A 13766-nucleotide genomic window follows, 5' to 3' on the forward strand; every position below is an offset into this window, starting at 1 on the left:
TTCATATGAACCCAGATCTAGTCAACCTTCTAGCCTGAAAAAACCTAAAATGAATAGTAGATAGTTTACATATGGACCGAGGCCGAATGAGCAAAAAGGTGGAGAGGTGGATAATGAACACATAAACAAGTATGACAATTTCAGTAAAGAAGATAAAATGGTGGAAGTATATGCTGACGGTAGGGTATTGCTTTAACTATGCTGGTCAGGGAAATCCTTTCTGACTGGTGAAAAGCAGAGAAAGAGATTAAGGTGAAAATTCCCCCAAAAGTGTGAACCTGATCATAATTTTTTTTAATTTAATTTTTAGAGCCAGTGTCTTTCTCTGTCACCCAGGCTGGAGTGCAGTGGTGCGATCGTAGCTCACTGCAGCCTCCAAACTCCTAGCTTCAAGCCATCCTCCTGCCTCAGCCTCCCAAAGCGGTGTAATTACAAGCATGAGTCACCATGCTCGACCCTCATCATAATTTTTTTTTTTTTTTGAGATGGAGTCTCAGGCTGGAGTGAAGTGGCGCACTCTCGGCTCACTGCAACCTCCGCCTCCCGAGGTCAAACGATTCTCGTGCCTCAGCCTCCCAAGTAGCTGGGATTACAGGCGTGCACCACACACCCGGCTAATTTTTGTTAATTTTAGTAGAGACGGTTCCACCATGTTGGCCAAGCTGGTCTCGAACTCCCGACCTCAGGTGATCCACCCGCCTCGACCTCCCAAGGTGCTGGGATTACAGGCATGAGCCACCCGGCCTTCCTCATCATAATGTGTATGTCCAAAATGTATGCATCAGCAGTAAAAGTGAAAGCCAGAATGAAAAAGGAAGGTGATGAGAGGGGTAAAGTCTCATGTGGTTGGAACCATTTTGGGAAACAGGACAGGAATGATAGCAATTAAGAAGCCGGTCCACACTATTTGCTATCCTAGGTCTAAACAGTGAAGAGAAAGTGAAAGGAGAGCGCCAAGGGTAAGAGAAAGAAATTAGCTATTCCACCTCCTGGTTGGCTACTGTCTTCCTGCCCTCCTCCCCATGGCACAGCAACTCCTCCACCTGCTGAGGACCCTAGCCTAAGCTGCAGCGCCCCAGAGCCTCAGCACCCCCACAACCCAGCTCCCACGAGGGCCACGGGTTCTAGCTCCGCCCCGCAAGAAGGACTTCCGCGTCCTCGGCCGTCCCGCTCCGCCCCCCCCCCCCCAGCGGTTCTGCGCATGCGCGGGGGCCATATTAGCAGCGGTTATTCGGTGAGCGCTGGTGGTTTATTCTTCCGTGGAGTTAAGGGCTCCGTGGACATCTCAAGTCTTCAGGGTCTTCCATCTGGTGAGCCTTTGGCCCCTTGGGGCCCGCGGAAGCTTGGCCGCTTTCCCCTTGGGCGAGGGTCGTGAACGTCAAGACAGTCGGTCCCGGCCTGCAGTTGCCGCCGAGGAGCCGTGGGCACGATGACTCTGCACCGCCTCCTCTGGGACGGACCGGCCGCCGGGAATGGCCCCCGCCGGCCTCCGTCGGGGGCTTCCCAGTGCCAAGCCTGGACGCCGGGGCCCGCGAGGGGGCGGGCTGAGGGTGGCGGTCTGGGCAGGACCGAGGAGTTGGGGCGGCTTCTGTCTTCGGGAGTTCGGTACGTGAAAGTTAGCTCTCCCGGAGGTGCCGGTGAACTCAAAATCGTGCTGTGCCCGGCGTCAGGCGTGGAGACAACAGAAAGCTGTGCTTAACGCTCGAATCAGAAATCCCCGGCGAGTGTTTCTGTGTCCTCCCTGCTTCTCTGCTCTGTGCCATCCTTACTTTGCACCTTCCTATTGCAATTACCTCATCCAGTTCTCTGCCCTCGGTCTCTCACCAGCCAGAGTGATCATTTAAAATGCCAATCAGTTCCTGTGGTCCTTGGGAATCATTCAGAGGAGCCCCATTGGCTGAGAGATAAAATTCTGTTTTTACCTGGGCACGCGGGCTCTCCAGGATTTGATTCCAGCTTACCTTTCCAGTCTTGATTCCCTATATTCCAGTATTTGGAAATGTGGGCTTTGGACCGAGGCTTTACCAAATAACGCTGAGCACCCAGTATTGCCTTTTGCACGAATGGTACTGATGGTGCCCAAGATAACTGCCTCCACCCCCAAGTTCAGGACGCAGATCACTCTCTGGAGAAGGCCTCAGCCCCTTGCCTTGGCTTCCAAGGCTCTGCGTGATTTGGATACTCGCTTAGCTCTTATTTATATATATTTTAAAAACATCAGCAGTTTGTCTCATGCCCACTAAACTATCCTGCCTCGGTACCCTTTGTTCACACTTTCTGCTCTGTGTGGAATGCCCTTCTTTCTTCCCCTGTTCTTTCTCTTAGACCCAAGGGTTCTCAGCCTTATTTCTGCCTCTCCCATCTCTGATTTACTTTCATTTTCTGTATCGATTTCTCAAAAAATACTTTCTTGATTCTTTCATCATTCCCTTTTCCCACCCTACCCCCGGTTCCTCTTTCCACATTATAATCTATGACTGCCTCTCTCACCTAACTGCTAGTATTAGCTTTTCAGGACAGGAACTGGTTTTACACATTTTGGTATTCCAGCATCTAGCATAATGCCTGACACTTAGCTGAATAAAGGGAGTAAATAAAACAGATTTGTAAAGTCAGCAAATGCTTTTTAATTTGTGAATCTTATTTTAATGATGATCTGATTTTCTTTTTACAGGAAGTATATAAAGTTCAGAAAACATGGTGAGTTAATACACATACCAATAAACTGTTGCCTGATAAACAGTATTGCTTGTACTCAGCTTACAGACTTGTGTGGGAAAATTGAAATAGAAGGAAAGCAGTGAAAAGGTGCCTTTTTTCTTGTCAGTTTCCTCTCACCTATTGAACTTTGTATACCAGGATAGGTTTTGTAAGATCGTTTGTAGGCTTGCAGGAGTTGGCCTACTTTCAGTGGGTAGGAATCACTCATGTGTTTTTCCTTTGCAGTCTCGAAGATATGACTCCAGGACCACTATATTTTCTCCAGAAGGTAAAACAGAAATTGTTTAATCTGCCTCAAGTTTAAAAATAAATGTGTTAGACTTTTAGAAAAAAAAATTACAGACTTTTTTTGGTAGTTGCAAAGTTCATCCTTTTTGTACTTTGAAGCAATTATGGTCACCAGGTTGATTATACCATAGAAGAGTGAAAATGGAAATTTGTTTCTAGCTTGCTTCATTGCTGATTTCTTTTGGGCCAGTGGTGCAAGAGCACAGAGGAGAGTCTTGGCTTCTCACTGCTTTTGTTTTGTAGGTCGCTTATACCAAGTTGAATATGCCATGGAAGCTATTGGACATGCAGGCACGTGTTTGGGAATTTTAGCAAATGATGGTGTTTTGCTTGCAGCAGAGAGACGCAACATCCACAAGCTTCTTGATGAAGTCTTTTTTTCTGAAAAAATTTATAAACTCAATGAGTAAGTGAGATTTTAGGAAAGAGTTTTAAAAAAATCTCACTTTCTCACATAAGTGGGATCTATGTAATTTGGGAGGGCTCTTCCGTGCGATGTGGTAGAATTGAAGTTGTGCCTTTATTTTGCTTGAAACCTCTTTGAGGCCTGGTGCCATGTGTTACTCCTTTTAAGTGCAGGGCAAACACTTAGTGGAGAAACTAGCATTGTGTAATGATAAGAGTACAGACTTAGTAGTCACACAGATTTGGGTTCAACTCCAGGCTTCACCCATGCAGGCTATGTGACCTTGCACCGATTATTTAATTTCTTTGGGCCTCAGAGCCTCCTAAAGTGGTTGTGGCAGTTTAATGAAATAAAATGAATGAAATAAAATAGTATAGTATCTGGCATTTAGTAGGCTCTCAAAGTATTGTTTAGAATAGCTACACAGGATTTTGTTGAATTACACTGAATCTTACCAAAGAACAAGCCTCTTAGAGGTCTCGAAGAATTTAGCCAAGCCTTGTACACTGTGTGAAATGTTTGTTATATTTGGGTGTGCAGAACTTTGCAGCTCATGGAGAGCTGGCCGTGCTAAGTAGAGACTTTCCCTTCAGTGGTGGTGGGCTTGGTAAATGCTGATTATCAGGGCCTTTTGATAAACTTGTCCAAAGTGATGTCACCCCTCCACAGAGCCTCTGTTGGGTCCACTCAACAGCTGGCAGGCTTGGCTAGGCGTAGTCACAGGGCGAGTCTCAGCTATAAGAGAGCCAGGGCAGCCCTCAGGAAATGGGCCCAAAAAAATGAAATGCACCTCTAGTAGGAGCCTAGCCCTGTACTTCCTAAGCAGGCTTGTAAACCCTCCTGCCATTGTCCCCTGTCACCTCTATCAAGCCAGGCCTTAGGAAATGAATATTACTCAAGAGCAGTCTGTCTAGCAAAATCTTTTTTTTTTTTTTTTGAGACAGATTCTTGTTCTGTCACCCAGGCTGGAGTATGGTGACGCCATCTTGGCTCACTGCAGCTTCTGCCTCCCGGGCTCAAGTGATCCTCCCATCTCAGCCTCCCAAGTAGCTGGGACTATAGGTGCGCACCACCACACCCAGTTAGTTTTTGTATATTTTGTTGAGATGGGATTTTGCCATATTGCCCAGGCTGTTCTTGATCTCCTGGGCTCAAGCCCTCCATCTACCTCGGCCTCCCAAAGTGCTGGGATTACAGGCGTGAGCCATTGTGGCAAGCCTATCTTTTTATTCTTTGTTGCTGAATCTTCTTGAGATTACATTAGCTTCTTGGCGTTAATTTTGTTATCCTATTCGTAGGGTGGTAATGATAAATACATCTATTAAATAACTTAAAGGGTGCATTTGTTTATCTTTCATGTTAAATGACATCAAGTAAACGTCTCCTACAAAGATAAAACTTGTAGGTTTTTTCTGAAGGAAGTAGCTGTTGTGAAGCAAACATAGTGAATTTCTAATAGAAATTAGAATTTTTTTAATACTTATAAACACTCCTTGCAAGCATCTTCCCTGCTTACAGATCAATGTCTTTTTTTCTTCAAGGGACATGGCTTGCAGTGTGGCAGGCATAACTTCTGATGCTAATGTTCTGACTAATGAACTAAGGCTCATTGCTCAAAGGTATGGTCATAAATAGCATAATGATACAGAAATTAGTTTTGATGTTTCTTTTTTTTTTTTGAGACAGAGTCTCACTCTGTCGCCCAGTCTGGAGTGCAGTGGTGCCACCTCGGCTCACTGCAACCTCCGCCTCCCGGGTTCAAGCGATTCTCCTGCCTCAGCCTCCCAAGTAGCTGACCACCACACCGGGTTAATTTTTGTATTTTTAGTAGAGACGGGGTTTCACTGTGTTAGCCAGGATGGTCTCGATCTCCTGACCTCGTGATCTGCCTGCCTCGGCCTCCCAAAGTGCTGGGATTACAGGCATGAGCCACTGCACCTGGCCTAGTTTTGATGTTTCTAAGGAGAGCTCACTTTTGCAAAGATTAAAGTCATTAAAAATCTTTGAATTGAAAATTACAGATTTTTTTCAACCAAACTTACAAAATATTATTTACTATGAGAATATTCAGATGTTGACTTGTTCCCTCCCCTTCAAATTACAAATGACTGTTAGGTTGTCCCCATGGCATAGATTGCTTTTCAGAGAATATTTTCCTTAGAGTCTGTCTGTGTTTTAGAGAAAAACTACTAATGTGCCCATCTCTTTATCCTAGGTATTTATTACAGTATCAGGAGCCAATACCTTGTGAGCAGTTGGTTACAGCACTGTGTGATATCAAACAAGCTTATACACAATTTGGAGGTATTTAATTTTTTTGAAAATTTTATTCCAAAAAGTTAAGACATTTTATGAGTTATAACCCTTTTGAGGTAGTAAAAAATTGAAAATAGACCCTTTGTTTTAAATTTAATTTAATTTTAATTGGCAAATAAGAATTGTACATATTCATGGGGTACATAATGATGTTTCAGTACACATAATGATCAGATCAGGGTAAATGGCACATTCATCATCTCAAACACTTGTGTTGGGAGCCTTCCATGTCCTTCTAGTTATTTGAAACTAATATGTTATGGTTAACTACATTAATCCTACAGTGGTATAGAACACTAGAATTTCATACATTCTTGCTTCATGAATGAACGTGTTCCTCCACCATGTAGATTACCCTAGTTTTATTAATAGGATATTGAAAGTCCAAAACAACATTTTCAAATCTGGAAACTAACTGCTGTTTACATAATAATGAAATTCAGCACTGGTCCTTTGTCTGTTCCCTCTTCTGGCTGTGTCCAAATCGTAGAAACAAAAGTCGAATTTGTAATGGAGCTTATCTATGGTAGCCAGGATACAAAACAGTTTATGAATGCTTAAGTTCACAGAGTAGGGTTTAGCTACCTTCACTGAGCTCAAGTAGCTATAGTGATACTAAATTTAGATTATTGATATGTTTGGCTTTTTTTCTTTGTTAAAGGAAAACGTCCCTTTGGTGTTTCATTGCTGTACATTGGCTGGGATAAGCACTATGGCTTTCAGCTCTATCAGAGTGACCCTAGTGGAAATTACGGGGGATGGAAGGCCACATGCATTGGAAATAATAGCGCTGTGAGTATTTTTGTTGTGCTGTAAAATCTAGCAGAATGTCTAATAACTGCCATAATTTTGCCATGGTGATGAATGTAAACAGTATTTTAAGATAGCTGCAACAACCTTAATGTGATATGGAAATATCTGTGATTTCTGTTGGTGACAGCATTGCTGGTATAGCTAATATACTGGGGTTCGTTAACTACATTAATAAATGCTAATTTTCAGTTAGGAGTTGTGAAATTAGAAGCTGTGATTTTGTTTCACATCCTAGTTTACAGACCCCCTGTATTCTATGATAGACGCCTTGGGAGACTGAGGACCCCAGGTTAAAGACACACTTTATAGAGCATCAGTACCCCCTCTTCTCACCCCGTGCCATGTGTGCCCTCCCTGTCATCAAAATTATGTATATGGGCCAGGCATGGTGGCTCATGCCTGTAATCCCAACACTTTGGGAGGCCGAGGCAGGCAAATTGCTTGAGCTCAGGAGTTCGAGACCAGCCTGGGCAACATAGCAGAACCCCATCTCTACAAAAAATACAAAAATTTGCTGGGCGCCATGGCATGTGCCTGTAATCCTAGCTACCCAGGAGGCCAAGGTGGGAGGAGGAGCACCTGAGCCTGGGGAGACTTGAAGATACAGTGAGCTGAGATCATGCCACTACACTCCAGCCTGGGCAACAGAGTGAGCCCCTGTGTCAAAAAAAAAAAAAAAAAAATTGTTTATACTTGTAATGCCAATAATAATTCAGGCATTTTTCTTCTAGACCAATTCATGTTTCTAAAAAATGTAAAAACTTAAAATTCTATGTTGATTCATGTTTTATAGGCAGCTGTGTCAATGTTGAAACAAGACTATAAAGAAGGAGAAATGACCTTGAAGTCAGCACTTGCTTTAGCTATCAAAGTACTAAATAAGACCATGGATGTTAGTAAACTCTCTGCTGAAAAAGGTAATTCATATCCTCTCCTTTAATTCTTTCGACTGAGTGAGGGAAATTAGCAGCTGTTAAGATTTTTTTCTTTTTTTTTTTTTTTTGAGATGGAGTCTCGCTCTGTCGCCAGGCTGGAGTGCAGTGGCGCAATCTCAGCTCACTGCAACCTCTGCCTCCTTGGTTCAAGTGATTCTCCTGCCTCAGCCTGCCGAGTAGCTGGGACTACAGGCTCGCGCCACCATGCCCAGCTAATTTTTGTATTTTTAGTAGAGACGGGGTTTCACCATGTTGGCCAGGCTAGTCATGACCTCCTGACCTCAGGTGATCCTCCCGCTTCAGCCTCTCAAAGTGCTGGGATTACAGGCATGAGCCATTGTGCCCAGCCAGCAACTGTTAAGATTTTAACATGTCATCCTAGTTCATTGAAACAGCAACCTTATGAATTAGGTGATGTTATCCCTGTCTTCTAACTGAGGACACTAGGGCTTAATGAGGTTAAGTGAGTTGACCAAGATCAACATTGGTAAATTGTGGAGTCACAATCTCACACTGTATTCCAAACTTAAAGGCTTGATACTGAACAATCTCATTACTCACAGATAGACATCCTGCACTGTGCTACTTTTAGTTAACAGTTATCAAGTCTTCTCATCAATGATATCTTCGCTTGTGTGTATGTATGATAAAGCATATGTATGTAGTTATATATTTATACATAGGTTTGGTATACTTTACCAGAGATACAACATTTGTGTGGGTTGTGATACCCTCTCCTGTTCTTCTTAATCTACTAATCTCTTATTTTAAGCTCATGTTAGCAATTCCAAATACCTTGTTCAACTTAAGCTATATGACTATATAAAAGAATATTTCAGTCGAGCTTGGTGGCTCATGCCTGTAATCCCAGCACTTTGGGAGGCTGAGGTGGGTGGATCACCTGAGGCCAGGAGTTCCAGACCAGCCTGGCCAACATGGTGGCCTAAGCCGCATCTCTACTTAAAACACAAAAATTAGCCAGGCATGGTGGTGCATGCCTATAAATCCCAGCTACTTGGGAGGCTGAGGCAGAATCACTTGAACCTGGGAAGCGGAGGCTGCAGTGAGTTGAGATCATGCCACTGCACTACAGCCTGGGTGACAGAGAGAGACTCTGTCTCAAAAAAAAAAAAAAAGAATATTTCTAAATGTTTTTCAGAAATTGTGGTAAGTTAACATGTTGCTTTATGCTAGGACAGTTTAGCTCCTGGTGTTCCTTAGAAAATGCCATTTACAGCCGGGCACATTGGCTCACGCCTGTAATCCCCAGCACTTTGGGAGGCCGAGGTGGGTGGATCACCTGAGGTCAGGAGTTCAAGACCAGGTTGGCCAACATGGTGAAACCCCTGCCTCTACTAAAAATACAAAAAATTAGCCGGGCGTGGTGGCGCGCACCTGTAATCCTGCTACTCAGGAGGCTGAAACAGGAGAATCACCTGAACCCAGGAGGCGGAGGTTGCAGTGAGCCGAGTTTGCGCCATTGCACTCCAGCCTGGGCAACAAGAGCAAAACTCCATCTCAAAAAAAAAAAAAAAAGAAGAAAATGTCATTTACATGCAGATTGCCCACTTTTGTCTACTTCCACCCAGTTTCAAGGAAGCACTACTCAGTTTCCCTGGTACAAAAAAATTCCTTCCCCTTTAGGTATCAGTCTGCTTTTCTTGGCCATTTCATGCCTTTTTTTTATTTATTTTTTTAAGAGACTTGAAAAGTCCATAAAAAATAAGCTGTTATTACCAGTTGAAGATTGTGGCTGAGCCCTCAGAGGTTCCAACAGTTCCGTCTAATCAGCACAGCTAATAGCAGGCCAGCAATAGCAATTGGTTGATTATACTTTTTCTAAGGGAGTGACAAAATGGCTGAGGAGACGATATTTAAGTAAAAATTATAATTAAAACTTTACAAGATCAAAAGTATATTGTTCTCATAAAAGGGAATAACGTTAAGTATAAAACATAGGAGAGTGCTGAACTAACGTTTCAATGGTGTGGCGAGCATAAACCATGAGTGCCTATTAAGCTTCTCTGCTAAGTATGCCTGCCTGCCTGCCTGCAATACAAATAAATGTATGTGTTTGTTTTTAGTGGAAATTGCAACACTAACAAGAGAGAATGGAAAGACAGTAATCAGAGTTCTCAAACAAAAAGAAGTGGAGCAGTTGATCAAAAAACACGAGGAAGAAGAAGCCAAAGCTGAGCGTGAGAAGAAAGAAAAAGAACAGAAAGAAAAGGATAAATAGAATCAGAGATTTTATTACTCATTTGGGGCACCATTTCAGTGTAAAAGCTGTCCTACTCTTCCACACTAGGAAGGCTTTGACTTTTTTTTAACTGGTGCAGTGGGAAAATAGGACATTACATACTGAATTGGGTCCTTGTCATTTCTGTCCAATTGAATACTTTATTGTAACGATGATGGTTACCCTTCATGGACATCTTAATCTTCCACACACATCCCCTTTTTTTGGAATAAAATTTGGAAAATGGAAATGAAGGAATAAATTCTCTGTAGCAGTAATTGTTAAATATACAAAAACTGACAGGGCGATTACTTTTTGCACACTGTGGCTTACAGTCCTTTCACAAAGATGGGCACGTTCCTCAGGCTGGCCAGATTATTCGTCTCTGTCTGCGGGAATTGGTTTGAGAATGAACACGTGAGCTGAACAAAGCCAGAATTGATGTGTGGGTGTGGATCTCGCAGCTAGGACTGAGGCTGCCCACAGGTAGCAGCTCAAGCTGCTCGGAAGATGAGGTGTAGAAGTTAAGGCCACAGGAAAAGTGGAACCAAGAGATGAGAACAGTTACGTGTTGGCTGAAGGGAGCTGTCTTGCTGGGGTTTGTTCAACCTGAGTTCCCTTGGCTATCTGTGGCTTCATGACAGAAGTGATACAGGGCAGTGGTACTTAATGCGTAGCCATGGTGCTTTAGCATCACCTATGCAGATTCTGATGTCCCATCCCAGATCTACTGAATTAAAATCTCTGAGGGTGAAACCCAGTAATTGTATTAACAAGCTGTGCATGTGATTCTTAGGAATGCTAAGTAAGACTTTTAAGAAGTTTTTGTTGCATATTAGAATCACCTAGGAAGCTTTTGCAACTTGTAAGCATGCTGTATCAATTAACTCAAGCTCTGTGGTGGAACCCAGATATTAACATTGCTTAAACTCTTCAGGTGATTTCCATCAGCCAGGATGAGTGCATTGAGCCATCATTTACCCTTCTCTCAGCTGTTGTCAATCAAATATGGGATCCCAGTCTAATTTCTCATTGTAGATTTTCTTAATGCAGCTCCCTGCAGTTTTCTGTATAGGCTAAAGTATTTGCAAGCCCTATTTGCAGCACTTTTTTGAACTTCTAAATTATTCTCTTACTCTGTACAGCAGGTTCTCGTTATTTTTGGTAGTTATGTTCTAAAGTCACCACAAAAACTAACAAATACTGAACTCTTGCACCGAGAGAAAGTACTGGGTTAGGGTCCTACGAGCCACTGGTCACATTTTTATCAACTGATCGGTACATAACCTGTTTTTTGTGTATTTCTACTTAAAGACACCTTTTTAAATGTGTATTGTGGATTCATTAACATAGAACTCAGCCAACAGCTCTTTACGTGAATGTTTTTGTTTTGTTTTGTTTTTTGAGACTGGGTCTTGCTCTGTCACCCAGGCTGGAGTGCAGTGGCGTGATCATATTTCACTGCAGGCTCAAACGGTCTTCCTGCCTTGACCTCCCAAAGTGTTGACATCACAGCCCTCTTATGCTTAGGAACAACACTAAACAGTGTTTTTTTCATAGAGACGGTGAGCAGGGAAGGTCTCACCATGTTTCCCATGCCGGTCTCGAGCTCCCGGACTCAAGCGATCCTCCTGCCTCAACCTCCCAAAGTGCTGACATCACAGCCCTCTTGTGCTTAGGAACATTAAACAGCACTTCAGCACTATACCTGGGTGCCATCTGAAATAGAAAAATCACTAAGAAAAATGCAAAAATAAACGGCACAAGGTAGACTGCAGGAACACTTATACAGTGTGAGAGCTGAAACAATTCAGAGTGTCGCCTTGCTCAACCTCAGCTGGGAACATGTGCACCTGGGTACTGAAAATTTTCACCACTCTGCATGTCAACAAATGACTAAAAGTACCACAAGTATTGGTTTGGGGGTTACATGTACATTTTATGAGAATGCAAATTTTGGCAAATTCACAAGTACAGAATCAGGAAGTAGTGAAGATGAATGGCACGTCTTCACCCTCCAGTCTTGCTACACCCAGAGGTCGAGGTAGTCAATAAATCTTATTAACTCTGTCTCCAGAATTTACCCATAATCCAGCCACTTTCCACTGCAGGAACGCTGGTCCAATTCACCATTATCTCTGACTTGGACTATTGCAACAGCCTCCTAACTGGTCTCCTTCGTTCCCCACAGTCAATTCTCCAGCAGCAGCCACAGTGATCCTTTCAAAATGTAAAACGGTACTACTGCACAGTTGTGGCTCAAAACTCTCCAATGACTTCCCATCTTGCTCAGTAAGAGTCAAATTCTTTGTACTGGTTCATGAGGTATCCTGTATTCTGGCCTTGTGCTACCTTCCATGTGCTTCCTTCCTCACTCATTCATCCAAATGAGCCTTCTCATCATTCCCTGAATGTGCCAAGCTCCCCTCGCATCACTTGCCAATCCGTCTGCCTTGGGAATGCTCTTCCTATCTATTGCCCACTCCCTCATCTCCAGGTCTCTGCTTGCATGTCACCTTTTTTGGGGTACTTCTGTGAAGGAGCAATCTCTTTCCCCTGCACACTCACATTTTCTATTCCCTATACATACCCTGTTGAGTTTTTCTCCATAGCACTCATCACCAGCTGGCATATTTGTTTCTTGTCTCTCCCCACTGGAATACAGACTTCCAGAGCAGTACTTTGTTTTCATTCAATAGTTGTGTCTCGGTACCTAGAACAGAAACTGGCACATGTTAGGCAACAAATAAGTACTGATGAATGAATAAATACCCTGGATATGCTGGTGTGAAATCCTAAAAAATACCTGCTTTCCATCCAGATCAGTAGCACTGGTGGATTTTCTGTATCCTGACTACCCCTTCAACATTTGCCTAAAGCTAGGACAACTTCTTCAAAGGCAATAGTGGATAAGAGAGCCTGGTATAGTTTGCCGCCACATTAGGAAAGTCTTCAGAATTTGACCCTAACAACAGGCAAATTTCAACGTATTCATCTTTTTGTTGAAATAAATTCATACTATGAGGAAAAGCAAAAGATATGAGGTGAGGCAAAGGCTACTCTTTTTAACTATGAGTTTTTTTTCCCTGCGATGGGGTTTGGCTGCCTAGTCTAGATTCTCACGCTAGCCCCACTTTCCTCTGCTCTGTGGCATATTTTTAACCTGAGTTGCAGGACAGTTGGTTTCCAGAGTGTTGCCTGATGCATCCCAAATGCTGCCTTAGCAATACACATCTGAACAGGGGCCCATCACTAATAGCAAGCATTTCATTAATCTGAGCAAAACTCATGGGTTTTCACAGGGACCCTACCAGCTCAGAAGCACCTTGATATAAATAAGTAGAAAACCAAAGACAGCTAAGTTGTAAATCTTGAGTCAAAACTTTAAAATCAAAGTCAAGTTGATTTCATTTTGGTGAGCTTTCAAATCATGCTTTTAAAAATAAATTATGTAAAAAAATCATGTACTCCTGTGTATAATTTTACTTCTGGTGTTTTTTCTTAATCAGAAAATAAAGGAAGACTGGAATTTGTACAGTCTAGCACTTTGGAAGTTCCATGAGAATATTTGTTTTAGCAGTGCAAAAATATTCCATACTCTGAAAAACAAAACCAGAAAGTTGATTCATTCCTTTATTGGACACTTACCATGTTCCTGATAATTTTAGGTGGTGGGGATATATGGATAAGACATGTCCTCGGCTCTTAACTTGCAGCCTTGCAGGAAAAGCTGATAATCCACAACAATATTGTGGAGGAGTGCTAGACTCCAGGTAGCTGTGTGCCGAAGGGTAGGGAGTAAAGGCAGAAGGAACTGCACGTGCAAAGGCTTGGCAATGGGAAAGCTTCACAGTAGCTAAGCAGAGCTAGAGCACAGCTTGCTGGGGAAATAAGAGATAAGGTTGGAAATGTGCACTAGGATGAGAAGACAGCTTTGCAGGTCTTGAAGTTTGTGCTCTATGCAATGCAGAGGCAGCTGAGATTTTTTAGTGAATGAGAAAAACAATTACTCTGACTTGTTTAGAACAATGATTCTGGGAGCCCAGAA

The 13766-nt window shown here is 42.9% G+C and overlaps 1 protein-coding gene across 3 annotated transcripts; it reads left to right on the forward strand.

Moving 5' to 3' along the window:
- The first annotated feature begins 1185 nt into the window (after nt 1–1185).
- PSMA4 (proteasome 20S subunit alpha 4) lies at nt 1186–9972 on the forward strand. 3 transcript variants are annotated; one of them, XM_019010828.4, is made up of 9 exons: nt 1186–1310; nt 2675–2700; nt 2947–2989; nt 3253–3415; nt 4957–5034; nt 5631–5719; nt 6393–6523; nt 7338–7461; nt 9564–9972. In XM_019010828.4, the coding sequence occupies exons 2-9, from the start codon at nt 2698–2700 to the stop codon at nt 9716–9718; spliced, it is 786 nt and encodes a 261-aa protein (XP_018866373.1). In that variant the 5' UTR covers nt 1186–1310; nt 2675–2697; the 3' UTR covers nt 9719–9972. The 3 variants fall into 3 exon arrangements, with proteins under 3 accessions (XP_018866373.1, XP_018866374.1, XP_063554822.1); XM_063698752.1 differs by lacking the exon at nt 1186–1310 and adding an exon at nt 1495–1605; XM_019010829.4 differs by lacking the exon at nt 3253–3415 and having other exon boundaries at nt 1191–1310.
- Nucleotides 9973–13766: the final 3794 nt, after the last annotated feature.

This window comes from Gorilla gorilla, chromosome 16 (genome assembly GCF_029281585.2).
Source record: "Gorilla gorilla gorilla isolate KB3781 chromosome 16, NHGRI_mGorGor1-v2.1_pri, whole genome shotgun sequence".
Classification (NCBI taxonomy): domain Eukaryota; kingdom Metazoa; phylum Chordata; class Mammalia; order Primates; family Hominidae; genus Gorilla; species Gorilla gorilla.